This window comes from Bradysia coprophila, unplaced genomic scaffold (assembly GCF_014529535.1).
Source record: "Bradysia coprophila strain Holo2 unplaced genomic scaffold, BU_Bcop_v1 contig_297, whole genome shotgun sequence".
Taxonomy (NCBI): Eukaryota; Metazoa; Arthropoda; class Insecta; order Diptera; family Sciaridae; genus Bradysia; species Bradysia coprophila.
The window spans coordinates 6330795-6348333 of record NW_023503555.1 but is presented as its reverse complement, the minus strand read 5'-3'; the positions used below and the strand labels follow the sequence as shown (position 1 = coordinate 6348333).

Genomic DNA, 17539 nt, shown 5'->3' with positions numbered 1-17539 from the left:
AAAGTTGAAGATAATAAGGTGCATACAAAAAATTAACCTCTCGTGGTTTCGTCGCCGTGATGATTTTTTTGTACGTAAATACCATCAGAACTGATGTATTTTCGCTTATCTAATGAAAAGGCAATCTGCGTGACCTCCCCAAAGTGAATTTTTTATATGTTAAAGCGGAAGACACACGAGCAATTTTGCATTGATGGGATGTAGCATGTGGTGAATATCCGATTACAATGGAAAACGCAGCATAATTGTCGATCCCATCATCGTAAATTTGCAGCCTCGGATAACCCCACACATTCGTTATACCGCTGAAATATTATGTTCGACCTGTTTTTCTTTACAGCAACATAATAGTAATTGGTGCCAGATCAAAATACTACAGCCAACCAATGTTGAGAAAATCCACTCAAATAAATACAAAGGTTCGCATTCGTTATAATCTGGCGGTAAAAGGTGTATGATACATTGGGTTTGAAGCACATGTACAATTAAAGCACCAACCCAAACAACGCACAGGGATAGATTAGAACAAATTCCATCAAATATGTTACGTTCGGTAAAAAGCTTTCTTGAATTGAATACGTTAAAGAAAGTCATCATAACGAAAACGATCGGAATTAGGTGATTTTCCATAATATACGATAACATACACATGAGTGCAATCAATACAAAAATTTGGAAAACCGACTGACACCAAATGTTTTTTTTCATCGTCTTCGAAATTATAGATTCACTTCGTCCATAAGATCGGTTCAGCGACAAATCGTTCGTGATTTTGTGTGTAAAATATGCCGATACCAGCGCCAGAATGGCCAGAAACAAGTCAATTATAAAAATGTTTGAAGCTATGTAGGAAAATACACCACCCAATGAAAAAAGACATGTAACCACAAAAATTACCACTTTAGCACTCAATGCAAATTGCACAAATTTAGCAATTGAGTTATAGCAATTACGACCCCATAAAACAGTTCGTACAATTCCATCTAATTTACCATTATTTAACAAGACAGTGGATGCATCCCAGGCGGCGACGGCACCTAATGGATTAAGTGTAATTCCAATATCTGCTTTTTTCAATGCTAGAGCATCTCCATCACTATTACCAACCATTGCCACGATTTCACCATTCCGTTTGAGGCCATCAATCATGTTGTACTTATCGATAGGTGAAGCTCTGGCAATCACTCGCAAATTGGGATACAAAGTATTAAACAAATAGTGCTGAATGACACCATCCTTGTCTCGAATGCAACGGTTAAGCTCTGTAGCATCCAACGCTACGTTCTCTCCATCTGTTTCCATTATTCCACATTTTATTGCGACCGCTTTTGCAGTTTCGATGTCGTCACCACTAATCATTCGAACAGTGATGCCCAACGATGTAAGAGTCTTGATTGTGTCAGGAGCGTCGGGTCTTATTGGATCATCAATTCCAAGTACGCCAAGAAACGTTAAATTTTGCACAATATTCACTTCGTCGTTCCAATTCGGTTCACAATTTACATAAGTTTCATGGACAGCAGTTTTCTCGGTAACAAAGTCACGATATGCTAATGTGATTGTTCTTAAACGTTTTGTAGCTATCGACTTTATAACTTCATTTTGGAGGTGATCGCGCAAGGTATTTGTCATGTGCATCAGTTTGCCGTTTTCACCGAACATAAAATTACATTTGTCAAGTACAATTTCAGACGCTCCCTTGATGAAGAGTCGATAACCAGTTCCATTACCTATTGACATTATTGCAGTGCCCATGTATTTTCGATCAGAATTAAAAGGAAAGACATGGGCCACTCGCTGTGTAGAGTGTGTATCTCGGATTGTTTGGAAGTTTAGATCGATTTTTGTAACAAAGTCCAATAGAGCACGTTCTGTGTAATTTCCGAACTGTTCCATGTTGCCATCATTATTGATGTGTGTGGATGAGTTTATCGATACATTATCTGCTATCAACTTGAGGATGTTATTCGGTATAGCTTGTTGGTCATTTCCAGTGGTCCATGTTTGTTGATGATCACATATATGAGACAGCACAACTTCCATTTTATTTGTGGTCAATGTTCCAGTTTTATCAAAGCAAATCGACGATACATTTCCCATTGCTTCACATTTGTATAGACGACGGAAATAGATGTTCTCCTGGTAGAGCTTTTTAAACGTTATGAATAACGTAGTCGGAACTACTAAAACAATACTCTCTGGTAGTCCGGATACAGAGACTCTGATGGATACGGCCAGACGCCATATTATGTCTTTGAAATAATGGTTTGCCCAAGGTCTTGATTCAATCGCAAATTTCTTTACTGAAAACTGTCCTATCATTATAACGAAAATAATTCCACCAATAACCGAGCAAATGCAAGCAATTTTCCAAAATAATTTTTGAATCTTCTGTCGTAGAATACTTGCTTCTGCATCGAAAGTTATTCGCTCACTGTCTACACTCACAATTTGATTACTTTTGCCATTCTTTGCTCGAATCTCCATCACCTGAGAAATCTGTCCTTTACGCGTGTTCACTCCCACAGCTGTTACCGCCATAATTCCACTGCCAGCAATTACTTCACTTCCACATAGTATCATTGCGTCGAGATGTTTACCTTTTTTCGTATAACACGAGGTCCCATTCATAAACGATTCGTCTAACTTGAGACCATCACTTTCAATTAAAATACCATCCGCTGGTACGACATTATTCTCATTTAAAATGCACACATCACCAACAACAACATCATCAATATTTATGCTCGTCACAGTCGCATTTCGAATTACAGTCACTGCTTTCGATTGACTACCAACATCAAAATAACGCCGATACTTGCACACCATAAAATTGTCAAACGCAACAGTCACGACTATTGCAACAACAACAAATATTAATTTGTGAATTTCGAATAGAATCAAAAACAGAATCAGCAACGTTATAAAAAATTTATCGCGAAAGGCGTCACCCAGTATTGTCAAGAACGTTTCTCGAGTTTTCGTCGATGTAGAATTACTACCGAATGTGGCGCGTCGATGCTCTGTTGAGTTTGTTATTCCTTGAGTTGGACATGTACCCAATTGTTCACAGATTCCTTCCACGCCACCCAGCTTGTTAATTTCGATGGCGCCTTCTTGACCACTACATTCCATTAACTTGCATAAGCTTTTCACATTTAATCCGTAATATTCTCCCATGGTTACTGAAACATTTCACTTGAATTTACAGATTTGTCTAAATGTGATCAGAAGAAAAACTTACTTTCGTTGTCAGTACATCGACTTTACTGACTTTACTTGTTTGACCGATAACATTGATATTTATCTACTAAAACTGTGCTTATATGACATCCTCTTCTGTTTTAATCCGAAACACATGTGAGTGAAGCAATTCATTAGTCAGGATATTCTACGACTCATTTCTGCTATCAAAGAGTGATAGTAATAGTCACACAAAATATGGGCCTTTGTAGATCAATGTACTGGTACGTAGTACAATTTGGAGCGATGCATCATGTTTCATCTAGAACGTTTGTGTTTGAAAGAACTTTGGCTTAAATGTAATTGTAATGTATCACCAACACTCTCGACTATTTTACGCAGTTTTGACTTTGCTTTCTTCGTATTCGCATGGTTTATATATAGAACATCGATAGATGGAGAGAAAAAAATATGTGAAAAGAAGAAACATTTTTATAATAATTCGTCTTGGCTTCTCTTATTCCCTTGAAAGACAGTGACAGAAAATCACATCAAATGTCCAAAACGATCAATAATGATTTTTTGAAAATATTCTACACTGGTTTTCATTACAATTCGAGTAATTCTTAACCGATTTTCAAGATTTTTTGTAATCGACGAAGAATGAAATTCTTGAGATTGAGATCGTCGAAAAAAAAAAATTGAAAAAAAAAATTGGAGTAGTTCTTTCTATTCGAACTTCAGTGAACTGTATGGTAATTAACTACCGTTTGATTCATCTATTCTAACGTCAGATTTTTTTAACGCTAAATGCCACAGACTAACGCTAAATCCGTACGGTAACGGCAAATGTCGACGATAAAAGCAACATTAATGAGTTTAAATTTAACATCTGTGAGGCCAGCAGGCACTTTTTCATCTCTGAATATATCAGCAATCGCTGTTTGAAATTTAAAAATTAATTCATTGCCATAATTCTAAGGTCCATTAATATGAGATTCGTCATTTATTCGCAAGAAATTTACTGAAATTAAAAATTTATTTATGAAATATGGATACAGTGGGCCGTATACTTATAGTGACAGCTTTCAATAGTGTATTTCAACATACCCCAATACACACAAGATGTGTGTGCACGCACGGGCGAAGCCCAAGCGAAAACACATATCGAGTGTGTATTGGGATATGTTGAAAGATATTTTTATGTAATAGTGAGAGTGTGTTGGTGCATTCCTTACCAGCCGTTACTTTCCTTCTCGACCGTTTACTTTCCCTACCGACCGAATCGGTCGGACCGATTCATATCATAGCTCACCAATACACTCTCACGTATACAGAAAAAAGTTTTACGCATTGAAGCTGCTTCGCGCTTATTTTGGCTAATTTAACAATTCGTATGGCCTTGGAACAGACCTATCGGATCTTAAGCAAAAGTACCGAATTTACCCAAAGGATAAATGTATAAGCTAAGAGTAATTACAACTAGAGAGGAAATTTGTACGTCGAAATGTGGTCCCAACTTAGAGTAATTATACCTAGATAGAAAGGGCAGCGCCGGGTTTTTTTACGTTACGATTTAGCAACGGACTAAATGCAACAGTAGACCTCACCCACAGCGCGAGGCTATTAGACTAAAAACATTGAAATGATTTTTGAAAAGACTCGAATGAACAAAATAACAGAGCTGAAATGACTACAAAGTGGTACTGAAATTACGAACAAAATTACGTAAAAAAAGTGGCCCCTACATCACATACGAATTATTTGATAGTGTGATATTTTTCCTACTAATTTGCCCACCAAAATTAGCGCGTAGAATTTGAATGTGCCTACTAAAATGATTATATTAGTCGGACATTGAATTACATCGAAATTGATAAAAAATTTCTATAGATTATTAACCGATTAACCGACTATGAACTGAACATTGGTAAGGCTGTAAATACGCTAATTAAGGTCCATAATTTATAAATTTGTTGAATATACCTGTCGTCACACAAATAATTCGGAAAAACGGTCTCTGCGCACAAAATTATACCGGAAAAATGAACATTTGTTGCCTCTTACGCTCCTACTTCGGTAGTCCTTAATAAAACATATTTCCACGTGGTACAATGCACCGTATTTTAATTTGAATGATTGAATTGAATTGAATATTTAAATTGTTTAAACAAAATTAAAAATCACAACGTCGCGACGCGAAAAACAATAACATGAAAAATTGACAACTATCAAAATAGTCAACGCCTACATGTGTTGGTGTAAATTCATACGAAATATGAATATTATACAAACTGATGTAGGGACCACTTTTCGCCGTACGTAATTCCTGTCTAGGTATGATTAGTCTAAGGTGGTCCCAACATCAGTTTGTATAAGATACACATTTAGTATAATTTTACACCAATACTAAATAACCTCCATACAAACAACACACACTCTACGGAGAATAATGGTCGAGATGTGCGTCAAATTCGTTTCACTCTGCTCGGAGGGACCAGCAGTTTCATATGTTTTTTCGTTTCACCCTGCCAAACAACCTCTCGATCATTATTCCCCGTAGAGTGTGTGTTGTTAGTATGGAGGTTATTTAACCAATACATGTATGCGTTGACCCTTTTGATAGTTCAATTTTCCCTCTTAATTACTGGAAGTTTTACCTGCACACAGCCGATAACCATCGAGCAAGCATCATCGTTATGTAGCTGAGTCGAAGGTATACCAGTGATACCTTTCAGCAGCTTTTAAGTAAACATCCCGAACACTGAAGAAACCTAACCTACCTGAATGAACACGATTCAACATCTTCAAGTCGTCAATTTGTTCGTTTGCGAATGGGTACTGAATGGGTACTGGCGCTGGTACTGAAAGCGAGTCGTTCTAAATACAATTTTGTTTCTGTTCAAATGTTCAATGATATAGTCAGGCCCGGACTGGCCATACGTGGCGAGTAGTGGCTTGGCAAATCGCAAGTGCTCTTTGATAATTTTCTTTCAATTTGCTATTTTTGCGCCTTTCGGAAGTGTTTTTTGGCGCTTTATCGTACCTTCAAGCCCTTTTTCCTACATTTCACAAGAGAACCAGTCCAGCCCTGTATACAGTACTGAACTGTACAGTAATTAACTATATAACGTTTGATTAATCTATTCATCTATTCGAGATTATCTCTTAAACGTTTCATTCGATTTTTTATTTATTTTGGGAGTTGCTAGTCGTCATTCTAAGATATCCGAGCAGAATATGGAGGTAGGTGCTTGTCTGGGAGGTAGGGCTCCTTGAAGTTCCCATGTAAACCCCATATAAGAACTTTTTTGTGTGATGTCAAAAAAATGCCATAAAGACTAAAGAGTCAACTATGGAAAGTTCTCAAACATTTTTTATTTTGTCGTTTTTAGTTTTGGTTTTTTACAATTTTTGTATGATTTTTATGGAATAATTAACAAATGGATTAAGGTTAGCTCACTTAGTATGTGTTTATTACGTGGATTTAAGCACGGGCTTTCAGGTGGTATCATGTACGAATGCATGTTTTACCAACTTGTAAAAATAACATATCACAACCCACTGCTGACCTCCTTTTACTCTATTTTGATTTAGAAATTGCTTTGAGAGGTTGAACTAATTGCTAATTCTTTTTAATTCTTTCCTTCTACTTCATTTTCTAATGTTGTCCAGTAACAATATATTTTCTTAAAATTAAACTTGAGGAAATTCACATTTAGTTTGCATTTTATACTTTTTAACGAATATTTGAACCCATCATCGACCTTCTATTCGTCCTGTAATACGGTTTTGCTGCCGTCAAAACAACGTATCCCATTTGTGTCTTTGCTTTGAAATAGCTCTTAAGAGATTTGAGCTTCTTTTGTATACCACTTTTCCAATGGAATATAAGAGAAGCTCAAAGCTCTTGAAAGCTCGTCAAAGCACAAATACAATGTGATACGTTGCTTTGGCTAAAACTGCAATTTTTACTATCACACGCCTGCACATGTGAGAAGTATGCGCATTGCGCACATAATAACCACAAGAAAAAACGCAGTGGTTGGTCGATCTTTCCGCTAAAAATGTGATAAAACAAATTTTGAAGCAAAGTCGGTAAATGAGAATTTTCTCAACGTTATTGACATTCTCTATTCTCTTGATCATTTCGATGACAACATCACTAAAGGGTATATCTACCATATCTCGGCATACATTAGCATTTCTCGTCGTACACACGCGGAATTTTGAGAACCGACACATTTTCTGTCTCTGTGCTTTACTTGAGTTTCTAATTTCTCCATATAAAAATACACGCAAAATTCACAAAAAACAGAAAATGTGTCGGTTTTCAAAATTCCGCGGGTGTATTCTCTACTAGAGAATCTCTAGATTCTTTTCAGTTTTTCGACAATATCTTCCAAACCATATGACCACGGCAGAGTAAAGTAAACCAGGCAGGAGCGCTTGATTTGACTAGGGACCTGAATTATCTGGTAGCCAAATTTTTTTGCAATTTATGTCAGTGTTCATTTGAGTTCATTTTCATACAGTGTATTACAACAGGTCCCTTATTTGACGTTTCAAAAATGAGCCGCTCCTGCCTGGTTTATTTTACACTGCCGTGATATGACCGATTGACTTCATGTCGGGTAATTTATGAAATATCGGAGATATGAACTTAAGTGACGTGGCCCTCGATTTATTCACGTTACTGAGAAAAACTTGTTTCTGTGTTTACGGACAGTGTCTTAATACATATAAAATCACAAGGCCCCACCATATGGGTGGGTCAGGTCCCTTGACTGACTGACTGATATTTTCTCAATAGATTTTTGTAATTGTTACAAAAATATCATAGATTGATTATAAAATCATAAAGTTCTTCTATTGTTATAGCTGGATAAAATGGTTGATCAAGAAGAGAAATCGGCCCTTTATGTTTTGTAATTTGACCATAAGAACGAGCCAATACATCTAAATTAGAACTTGTTAAATAATATTGCATGCTTACATGACTGTCAAATCCTTCTTTAAATACACCTTGCAAAACTAAAACGCTTTTGGTTAAAGAACAAGAGAAACAAAGATCAAAGTTTTGACGCTGTATACGAATGTCAGGATATTCCGGAAACAGCAAAAGTGATCGATGGACATTAGTAAGATCCAAGCTACAAGTGACATTTTTCAGTTGGTCGAAGTTGAATTGGTAATAGTTTGATTCAAGCCGAATGAATTCAATTTCAGGCAATTTCGATAAAATGCTCAAAGCCTGCCAGAGAGCTGAATTTCTACCTGCGTTATCTGATTTCAGAAACATTGTTTGATCAAACATTTCAATAACTTCTGCTTCTAACAGACGAGTTGAACTCTGTTGAGGTCCGCTTCGGATTTGAGACAAGTGCTTAACCCAATCAGATTGGTACACCGATTGATAGTCTATGATGTGGTATACGTGACGATCATCGTGTCCCAGCGTTCTAATTTTGAAGGCATTCGGAAATTGTGCCACACAAATATAACCGACATCGCCATCAATGGAGTAGCCAACATACTTTTCCTCATGCTCAATGGCAACGAGAGATGAACGTTTAATTGTAATTTCGCCCAAAATATTTGGATCGGTAAGATGTTTTTTGCGAATTTCGTTGTCAAGAAATGAAATGTCTTTCAAGCAACGATCTCCGAAATTGGCATGCTCGACTAAATTATCGAGATGGAACGTATGTACATTGATCTGATACTTCGACGAATCGTCTTTGTACAAAAGAAACTCCAAGCCGCTACTAATGGCAACGCTCAACCCCCTGGGCACAACACTTGCATTCAAAACGCCACGCATTAGGACTGTGCAAGGTTCGTTCATGTGAATATGAGTTATATCTTCATATATCTTCATTTTTGTCACGAAATCCTCCATATCAAGCCCTTTTGTGATGACAAGCTGCTTTTGATTTTCTTCCACAAAATATGCCAATTGATCGTCATAGCTCACGAATCTTGCCTCAGTATAATCTTCATTTAACACAAAGTATCTCTTTTTTCCCGGATAGTACCAAGTGTGGGTGTTTATCACTTTGTCGTCATTTGTGCGGTGGGGCATATACAAATGCACTATGGGATTATGTGAATTGTCTTTCAGCAGGGCATCCATTTTGGCCAGGGCTTGCAACTGATCTTTTATTTGATTGAACCAACTCTCAGTAAAACCAAAAATTTGCGAGAACAACAGTTGAGTCTTCAAATCCTTTGTTACGTAATAAATTACTCCATCTTTGCGAACAATGACAGTTCCTTCACCCTGATTCTGGAAAGTCTTAACTCCGCTGAACTTGAGCGACAGTTTTTTCGTTTCATTACATACGAACCAAAGTGTTTCGTCCTCCTTCTCTAGGTAGAAACATGCGTACTCTTTCGTGTCAAATAGGAAAACGGCCTTCTCTTGCTCTTCTTGGGTGGCTTCCTTATTATAAAAGAAAATATTTTTTCGCAAATCAAAGTAGGCGATTCCATTGTAATTGCTATTCGGATCTTGATACTTCGAAACGACTACGTAGATCGCCGACTCCTGGCCATTCACTTTGATGTTTTGTTTCTCGCCTAATCTGATATTCCCTTGATCAATTTGCAGATCCTTTTGCGAAATTGAGCGTTCAGTGAATTGAATAAACCACACAGCATCTTTGTTGGATGCGTCCAACCTGATGTCCACAGGACATTCCAGCCCAGGCAAGGAAATGTATTGTCGACCGCCATTCTTCGCGCTTATGTGATAAGTGAGCTTTTCTAAATTGGATTTAAACTCATCATTCGAAGCGGCAATCAATTTTCTTTCGTCTTCGTCTTTGGCATGTGCTGGATCACCCCAAGGGAAAACCATTTGCCAATTACTCTCTTCAATGTGTATAGTGATGTCAGTTTTTTCGAAATTAAACTTTAAATCAGTTGCTATTTGATCGTCGAATCCGGTCCAGCCATCTTTTTGGAATTTGAAGCCGGAATCTTTGCTCTGAAGATCATGAGCCGTGTTGAACTCGGCATCATGACGAGTAGCTCCAAATGGAAGCCATTCTTCACCAATTTCAAATGTGTAGCCGGGAAGGTGAGGCATGACTAGAACTCGAATATTTTCATCAATCGGTATCTTTGCATGATTTGGATCCACATAATATTCTTTGTCGGCATGATACCAGTAAGTGAACCAATTGGTAGATGTTGACGTCGGTTTGTAATCGACCTTGCCATAGGCAATCTCCAATGCAGAGGCTGTTAATTTCAACTCTCGCACGGCAATGAAAGAAGGTGCTGATAAGAATTTGCCTTCTGCGTTCTTCTGGTAGGTTCCATTTCGGAGTTCGTTTACAATCGACTCAATGATTTTGCCGACATGTTTGGCCTTTTCAACTGCTCCAACGAATCTGGACACGAAATATGTGACTGGAATTGATAGTATAGCAACACCCAGGCCAACTAAAGCGAGCGGGCCAGTCCATGCCGTCGCCCCAACAATTGCAGCAACAATTGCCGCGATGGAAACGACCAGGCCTGTTGCAGAGAACACGGTGTTTGTTATCAAGACAGGTCTTTGGGCTGGATCATGATTTCGAGTCAATTCAAAGATATTTAAACCCAAATCAATAGCATTCACAAGGAATCCAATGACGTGCATTGCGTTGCCGGCAAAACGACCGAGTGACAACAGCGCTTTCCCTGTTTTCGATGCTTCCGCCATTACCAGCGACATTTTCACAAAGGGCTGCAAAGCCTTGATCAAAAGTGCGTTACGTATTACCAAGTTTGTAGCGGCCTTGCCAATGAGAAAACCCGATTCAGTCAGACCTTGAATAACACCAGCTGCATTGACATAAAAATGGACTTCCATGGCCGTGGCGAGATTTTTATCAGTTATTCCTTCAGTCGATGGTCTGAAGCCGTACTCGACCCAATGACAAAGTGCTTGAGCAGCAAAAAACAGATTAAGTCCTGTAGAGCCCGTCATAGTGAGATGCTCGACTGACACTCTCTTTATGAAATTGCTCACTCTTTGGAAAATGGGCTTTTTGGTCTGGATTGTAATGGCATTGTGATCTGGGCTGGCTGGATCAACGAAGCATAAACTCCAAGTCTTTTCTGTCCCTTCGCCTTCTGAGGTAAGCGTATCGAACAAGGGCACGAGTTTCTGTGCTTCCTTGTCAGGGAATGAGCGGAATATTTCTGCAGTTGTTTCTCGAAGCTCTTTTGCCATGTGATATGTTTCGGAGAATGTCAAAGCGTGAGTAGCCTCTCTGGAAACTAAGTCGTTACGAACGATTTCGGTGTGAATGTTCCACTCATCCCGTACTGACGACCAATTTGATGTTCGAACGTTACTGTCTTTATCGGAATAAATTACAAGCGCATCGCCTTGCTCATTCAAGGCGCTTATATTGTTTTTAAGGTTTTCGAATGCCGTATCTCTTCTCTCTAAAATGTGACGCTTTTCGACGGCGAAATCGTCCGCTTCGGCTGAGAATCTTTCCATTTCTTCAACTAAACTGACTCGAGAGATGTCATTTTCTTGATTTGAAGCATTAATGAGTACAATGGATTCGTTACCTCTTTCAATAGATAAGAAAGATCGAATATCAACGTGAGCGAGAGGTTGAGAAAGGTCTATGTTGGCGAACATAATCTTTGAGGACAAAATATTTTTCAACAAACAATTGAAATTCTCTTCAGTTATGAATGACTCAATGTGCTCGGTGGCATCAGGAAAAACGGATTTCAGGAATGCTTTCCAAGTAACAAAATCATTAAATTCAAAAGCCATTCGGAAAGCTAGGCGGACAGCACTGATCTTTTCGGGAATTGTGCTGACTATTATGTAGTCACCATTGCGATCTTGAGCGCAACAAACCAGGGCAGTGACATCTGATTCTAACATGAAGTGGCCATCTCGTTTCGCTCTGCTTGCGACCAAAATTTCATTCGAAACACTTTCAGCTGTTGTAGGAACTTCGAGTATTTCTGGATATTCGATGGCGCTTGAACCTTGGAATACATCATCAGAGATGCTAAATGTCGGTCCACTACCAGCATGTCGTCTCATAGTGACATCTACCATATGCTCGATGCTGTCCCATTTGTATTTACCCGTCTTGGAGTTGGTGAATTCCTTGTCGCAGTATATGATATATGTTCTGACTACAGTCATTTTATCTTTCGGAACAAGGTTCATTCGGCCCTCAAATGCATTAACGTTAACTTTTGCGTCTGCTGCTTTCACTTGGTTCATTTTAATGCCGTGCATTCTGCAATTATCGATAAACTTTTCTAGAAACGTTCCGTTTGGCAAGAATTCGAGTTTATTTTTACGATTGTTTCTTAGAGTGGCTAAATTGCAAGAGACAAATACAACCTGCTCGATAGGAGATCGACCAAGAAATTCATTGAAAAATCCCATGAACACGTCGTTGAATTCCTTGATCTCCAAGCCTCCAACGCTTTGTGCAGTCGGTTTTCGCACCGAAAACAAAATTTCTGTGAAGTTGGGCCCGGAATGGCCCATGACGTGAAGACGAATTTTACCTCCATTTGTAGAGATCCCGTGAACATGTCCCATAACATCGGCTTCAGCCAAGATTTGATTGTTTGGAAGAATAATGCCTGATTCGCGAAACTGTATCCGGTCATTAGTACGTTCGCCATCGTACTCGAACAAAATGCCCCTTCTACTGAAATGCGGATACCTAATATGGCCCAGATATTGTGCTCCGTCGTGAATGTAGACAAATATATCTAAATCAATAGCTGGATCCATTGTCCTGTCTTGGATGTGACTCACGAAATATTCTTCAGCCGACTGATCAAATGGGGTAAATTGGTACGGATTTTCAATGGAACGAAGAGGGCTTAAATTGACGCGCAACTCTTTCCAAAATTTACTTCCACTACATTCGGATACATGAGTTTTGTAATTACTGGACGTTGACGCAATTTGTCTGAAAAACTCTGTATTATTTGTCCCGTAAAACGCGAAAATTTCCTGTTGAAATGATTGTAAGATTGATGTAAATTGTTCGCCTTTTGATGGATTCAAGCCTCGACAAACTAACGTATTAACGACCATTTGAACGGTATCCAACGGAAACATTTGGATTTGTTTTGATCTTTTTCGGTAAATAGCCTCGAGTGCCATCTTACTATGGTCATTGTCATGAGGAAATGCCATGTAATTGATAGCACCATCCAATTCATTGACGGACAAATACATTGCATCCGGGCGCAAATCTTCAATCGGAGCGAACAAACTCCCTTTGTCCGTTGAATTGATTTTGTTCCATATTTCCGGATTTACATCGAACTCATTCACATTTAAGTCCTGTAGTTTGATGAAAGCACAACCGAAAGCTTCATCAATCTCATTGGGTGAAATGTCAACATTGAACTTTGGATAATTATTTACGGGCATTGTTATGCCACTACTTTCGCTTGCGATCATACACGTGAGTAAGTTTTGCGATAGTGCTGCATCCCGATTACAAAGAATTTCAAACAAATACAGGGCGTACACATTTTGATCAAAGTTACTAGCGTTTGCATAGAAGTCATGGACCTTAATATTGCTACGTATATTCTCCGGAATATCAGCGAACGCACGGTTATTAATAAAATCAAAATTATCTACAATTTTACCTTCGAGTATCTTCTCGTTTTCGTCGTTGAAGTACCCCTTAAAGTCGGCTCGTTCTCCCAGCATATTTTTCGTCAGAAACTTTAATATACGAGACATGTTCTCCTCGAACACAGACTTCATCGTGCGGTCGGATAATGACTCTTTCAATTTGGAAAGGTATGTTTCGGTGAATTCCTTCATTAACTTATGGCCACCGAACATTGCCAAGTATTTGTTTCTTCTTGAGCGGAAACTTTCGTTGAAGAACTTGAATTTTTCTTCAAAATTTCCAGCGGGATCATCTCGTAATTGTTCGAATACTCGATGGAAGTATAGCGCAACTTGATCAGCGAATGAATCGAACCACACATGAATTTCTTGTTCCGGATAAGCCAGCGCCCATATTTTGATCATATGTAAGTACTGCACGGGGGCCCGATCGGGCGGAAGAACGAAATTGATCGTCATTACTGTGCGGAGAAAATGGTAAAAGGTAATAAATCGCCAATTAATTTGTCGGGAATAGTAGGTAACTTTGGATGATGCGAAAGTAATTTATTACATGAGGTAACAGATTTTGGGATAAAATCAAACTCACAAGTGAGTTTTTGAGCAATAAGCTTCAGTAACTGTCTTTTCGACAGTTGGCGAAAAACAGTTGCCAAAGCAAGTTGCTTGACTGAGTTTGCGAGTATCACAAAGTTGTTTCCGAAGTGATGAAGTAGCACAATACAATGTATTCTGGTTTACTACCTGCCCCATGTGAAAGTTGATTTCCACATAGAACATAGGAAAATAAAAAAGAAAATGTTCCGAAACCGGCCCACATGTAATGGATCACTTTCGCAGGGCGCAGGTAGAACAACCTATCTTTATAATTTAACATTCCTAAGAAATGTTGTGTAGACTTTTTCTTGTTGCGTTGCATTTATGATCAGTATGATCAGATAAGGGGCCAAAATTGACCCTAAAGAAATTTTTCTGGTGCTTGGTTTGTAGTCACTAGGCAACAATGTTAAAGTTTTTTTTCCACAAATTCTCAGTTAGATAGTTCTCGGTGCCCTGAGTATGAAACAATATAGATTAATCCTGATATGCGTGTGAGAGCTATAAGTGGACTTAGCACCCCCATTTTTTGGCATATAGCTGTGTAATGCATATTGCGAAGACTGTAGTTAAAATAGCTGTGTAATTTATATTATAGCTGTGAGCCACATTTCAAATCTATCACGAGAAATATTTTTTTTTTCCCAAACTTTCATGAATTTTGCGGTCACCCATCTAAGTACTAACCGCGCCGATTGATGCTTAACCTGAGAATCCGACCGTCACATACGCTGCTGATGTGCTAATTTTGCTTGTGCTTTAACATGTTCTTATTTCGAAGCGTTCCTACGGCAATATAAATCCTGCAGCTATATTATGTGGCACACAGCCTAATTCAAATCTGTAGTTTTTATATTTTACTTTTGCTAATTGTCACTGCAAGGATTGTTCTAGGTTCTGAAAGAAAGTGAATTGAAACAGCGCGAAGAATCACGAATTCAATTGCAGTGTTTCTGATATTCTCATTCGTCTGTGTTTCTGCGGATTCTGACTGTATTGAAAAGGTATTACTCTAACCTGATCATCAAGCTTCATTACAATCAGCCAAGATATTTTAGAACAGTTTTTGTTTGTATATTAACATTGAGTCCGACCAGCACGAATCATGCCTTGAGCGTATGGTCCCATACATTTTCTCATATGCAGCACACAGCTATATTTTTCATACGTCAAATATGTGTTACACAGCTATGATATAGAGTACACAGCCACAATATGCAGATCCTAGCTATAAAATGTGTCCACGGTGCATAATGTAGCTCTGTAATCCATAATATAGTTGTGTAACTCATATTGCATGAAAATAACCAACATTAGAAGAACATGCGTTTAGTAGCTATATTTTTATAAGTCTTGCAGCTATACAATCGCTAAACCGAACTGGTGTGCATACGTTATTTTGCACCAGCTGGTCACATACAATTCCAAATGGGACCAGCTGGTGCAAAATAACGTATGCACACCAGTTCGGTTTAGCGATTGTATTATAAAAACTACAGCTATATTATAAGTTACACAGCCTTTATCGAAATATATAAGAAAAAAAATAAAAATGCACGGATTAGGGTTCATTCAAATAGTCCTCTAAGATTTAATAACCGCAGACAAAATAACCACCACAAGGGCGGTCAACAACAAACATACACACAGATTTACAAACTTCACTGCACTTGTCATCCTTATCCATGAAAATTTGTTTTCTGTACTTGGACCCAAACTTTTCATTTTCTACACTTTATTTTTTTTGGATTTCCTAAACCCCAGAGGTGATTGGGACCAACGGAGGTGTGTTCTATACTCAAGGAACCGAGCCCAATTTTTTTGCCTAGTGAATTGGAACGTTACATTTTTTGTGGAAACACAAATATTATTTACTTTGGTTATGGATGGAGTCATATTAAATTATAAAACCAGATCGACATTCGCGACTATAATTGAAAATTTAAAGAAATCAAAAATGTTTTTCACTTACTTTATTCACTTAGATCTCCTTTATTCGACTTCCTTATTTCTTCGTATAATAACTGTTGATATCAAGTGAATGCGCAACGAAACAGTTTAATTGTATCAATTAAACTAATGTGAAGTTTGTTTTTTTTTTATTTTTTTACCATACGGTTCAACGGGCCACGATACAAACTGACCAAAAAAATTGACATGAATACAAAAACAAAAAAGTAAAATAAATATAAAATTACAGTAAAAAAAACTTGTTTCAAGCTCGTTTTGTACGTTGACTGCTGTAGTTGATGAGCTACTAAATTTCGTTTTCGAAACGTTCCAAACACTTTTAAATTTTAAAAATATCATTCACTAGCTAAAACAATTGCTAACACCAAAATGATGTTTCTGCTGAAATCACTCTCCTATTTATATCGATTTGTGTTGTAGAATGTTGGGTTATACTTATCAGATGTTTTTCTTTTATGTTTACGAGTGCGTGTGGAAAACGGTAATCCTCTTCTCGGTCAAACAGTTGTGATAGCATTTATTTGTTTATTGCATTATCAGAAAATAAATATTTCGGCTACGACAAAGAATGAGATCCGCTGGATTTTTTTCCGATTTATTTTTTAGATGGTTGGTTCGGTTCTCACCTGTGCGCCAATTTTTCATTGGAAATTGTAATTTACATGGCTTCTCTACTCTAGAGAAATGGAATGGTTGAGCCGATGGGTGAGATTGTTTTTTTTTCCTTTGTATTTACCTCAGGAATGCAGTTTATGTAACAAATCTATGAAATACCACTGAAAAAGATGTTTCTACAGGGAGAGGATAGTGAAATTTAAAATGTTTTCTGTGTGTTGGGAGTTGTTGTGGTTTGTAAATGATTCCACACAAAATTTGTTTAACAAGTGAAAATCTAGATTTTGTATTTTAGTATTTCGTTCTTGTTGCGAGCGCATGCCTTACCACAATAGATTCCTCATGTTTAAAAGGTGAAATTATAATTGTTTCACAAAAAATAGATAGCTGATATTAGTAATTTTATGAAAACTTTCGTTTCGAAACAGCATATCCCTATAGTTAGTAAAAGTTATGTGTAAAATTTACCAACTGACGTTGAGAAAATAGAATCATTCCCAATCATTTACAGTTGTAAAACTCTACCAA

General features: G+C 37.8%; 2 protein-coding genes across 2 annotated transcripts; both read right to left on the bottom strand.

The window, feature by feature from the left end:
- Nucleotides 1-201: 201 nt before the first annotated feature.
- Nucleotides 202-3549, bottom strand: LOC119078459 (plasma membrane calcium-transporting ATPase 2-like). The gene is made up of 2 exons (XM_037185996.1): nucleotides 3245-3549; nucleotides 202-3185 (listed from the first exon to the last, which is right to left on the bottom strand). The coding sequence occupies exon 2, from the start codon at nucleotides 3178-3180 to the stop codon at nucleotides 298-300; it is 2883 nt and encodes a 960-aa protein (XP_037041891.1). The 5' UTR covers nucleotides 3181-3185; nucleotides 3245-3549; the 3' UTR covers nucleotides 202-297.
- Nucleotides 3550-7717: 4168 nt separating this feature from the next.
- On the bottom strand, nucleotides 7718-16748 carry LOC119078458. Its single transcript, XM_037185995.1, has 3 exons — nucleotides 16624-16748; nucleotides 16398-16564; nucleotides 7718-14289 (listed from the first exon to the last, which is right to left on the bottom strand). The coding sequence occupies exon 3, from the start codon at nucleotides 14285-14287 to the stop codon at nucleotides 8021-8023; it is 6267 nt and encodes a 2088-aa protein (XP_037041890.1). The 5' UTR covers nucleotides 14288-14289; nucleotides 16398-16564; nucleotides 16624-16748; the 3' UTR covers nucleotides 7718-8020.
- Between the last annotated feature and the right edge of the window lie 791 nt (nucleotides 16749-17539).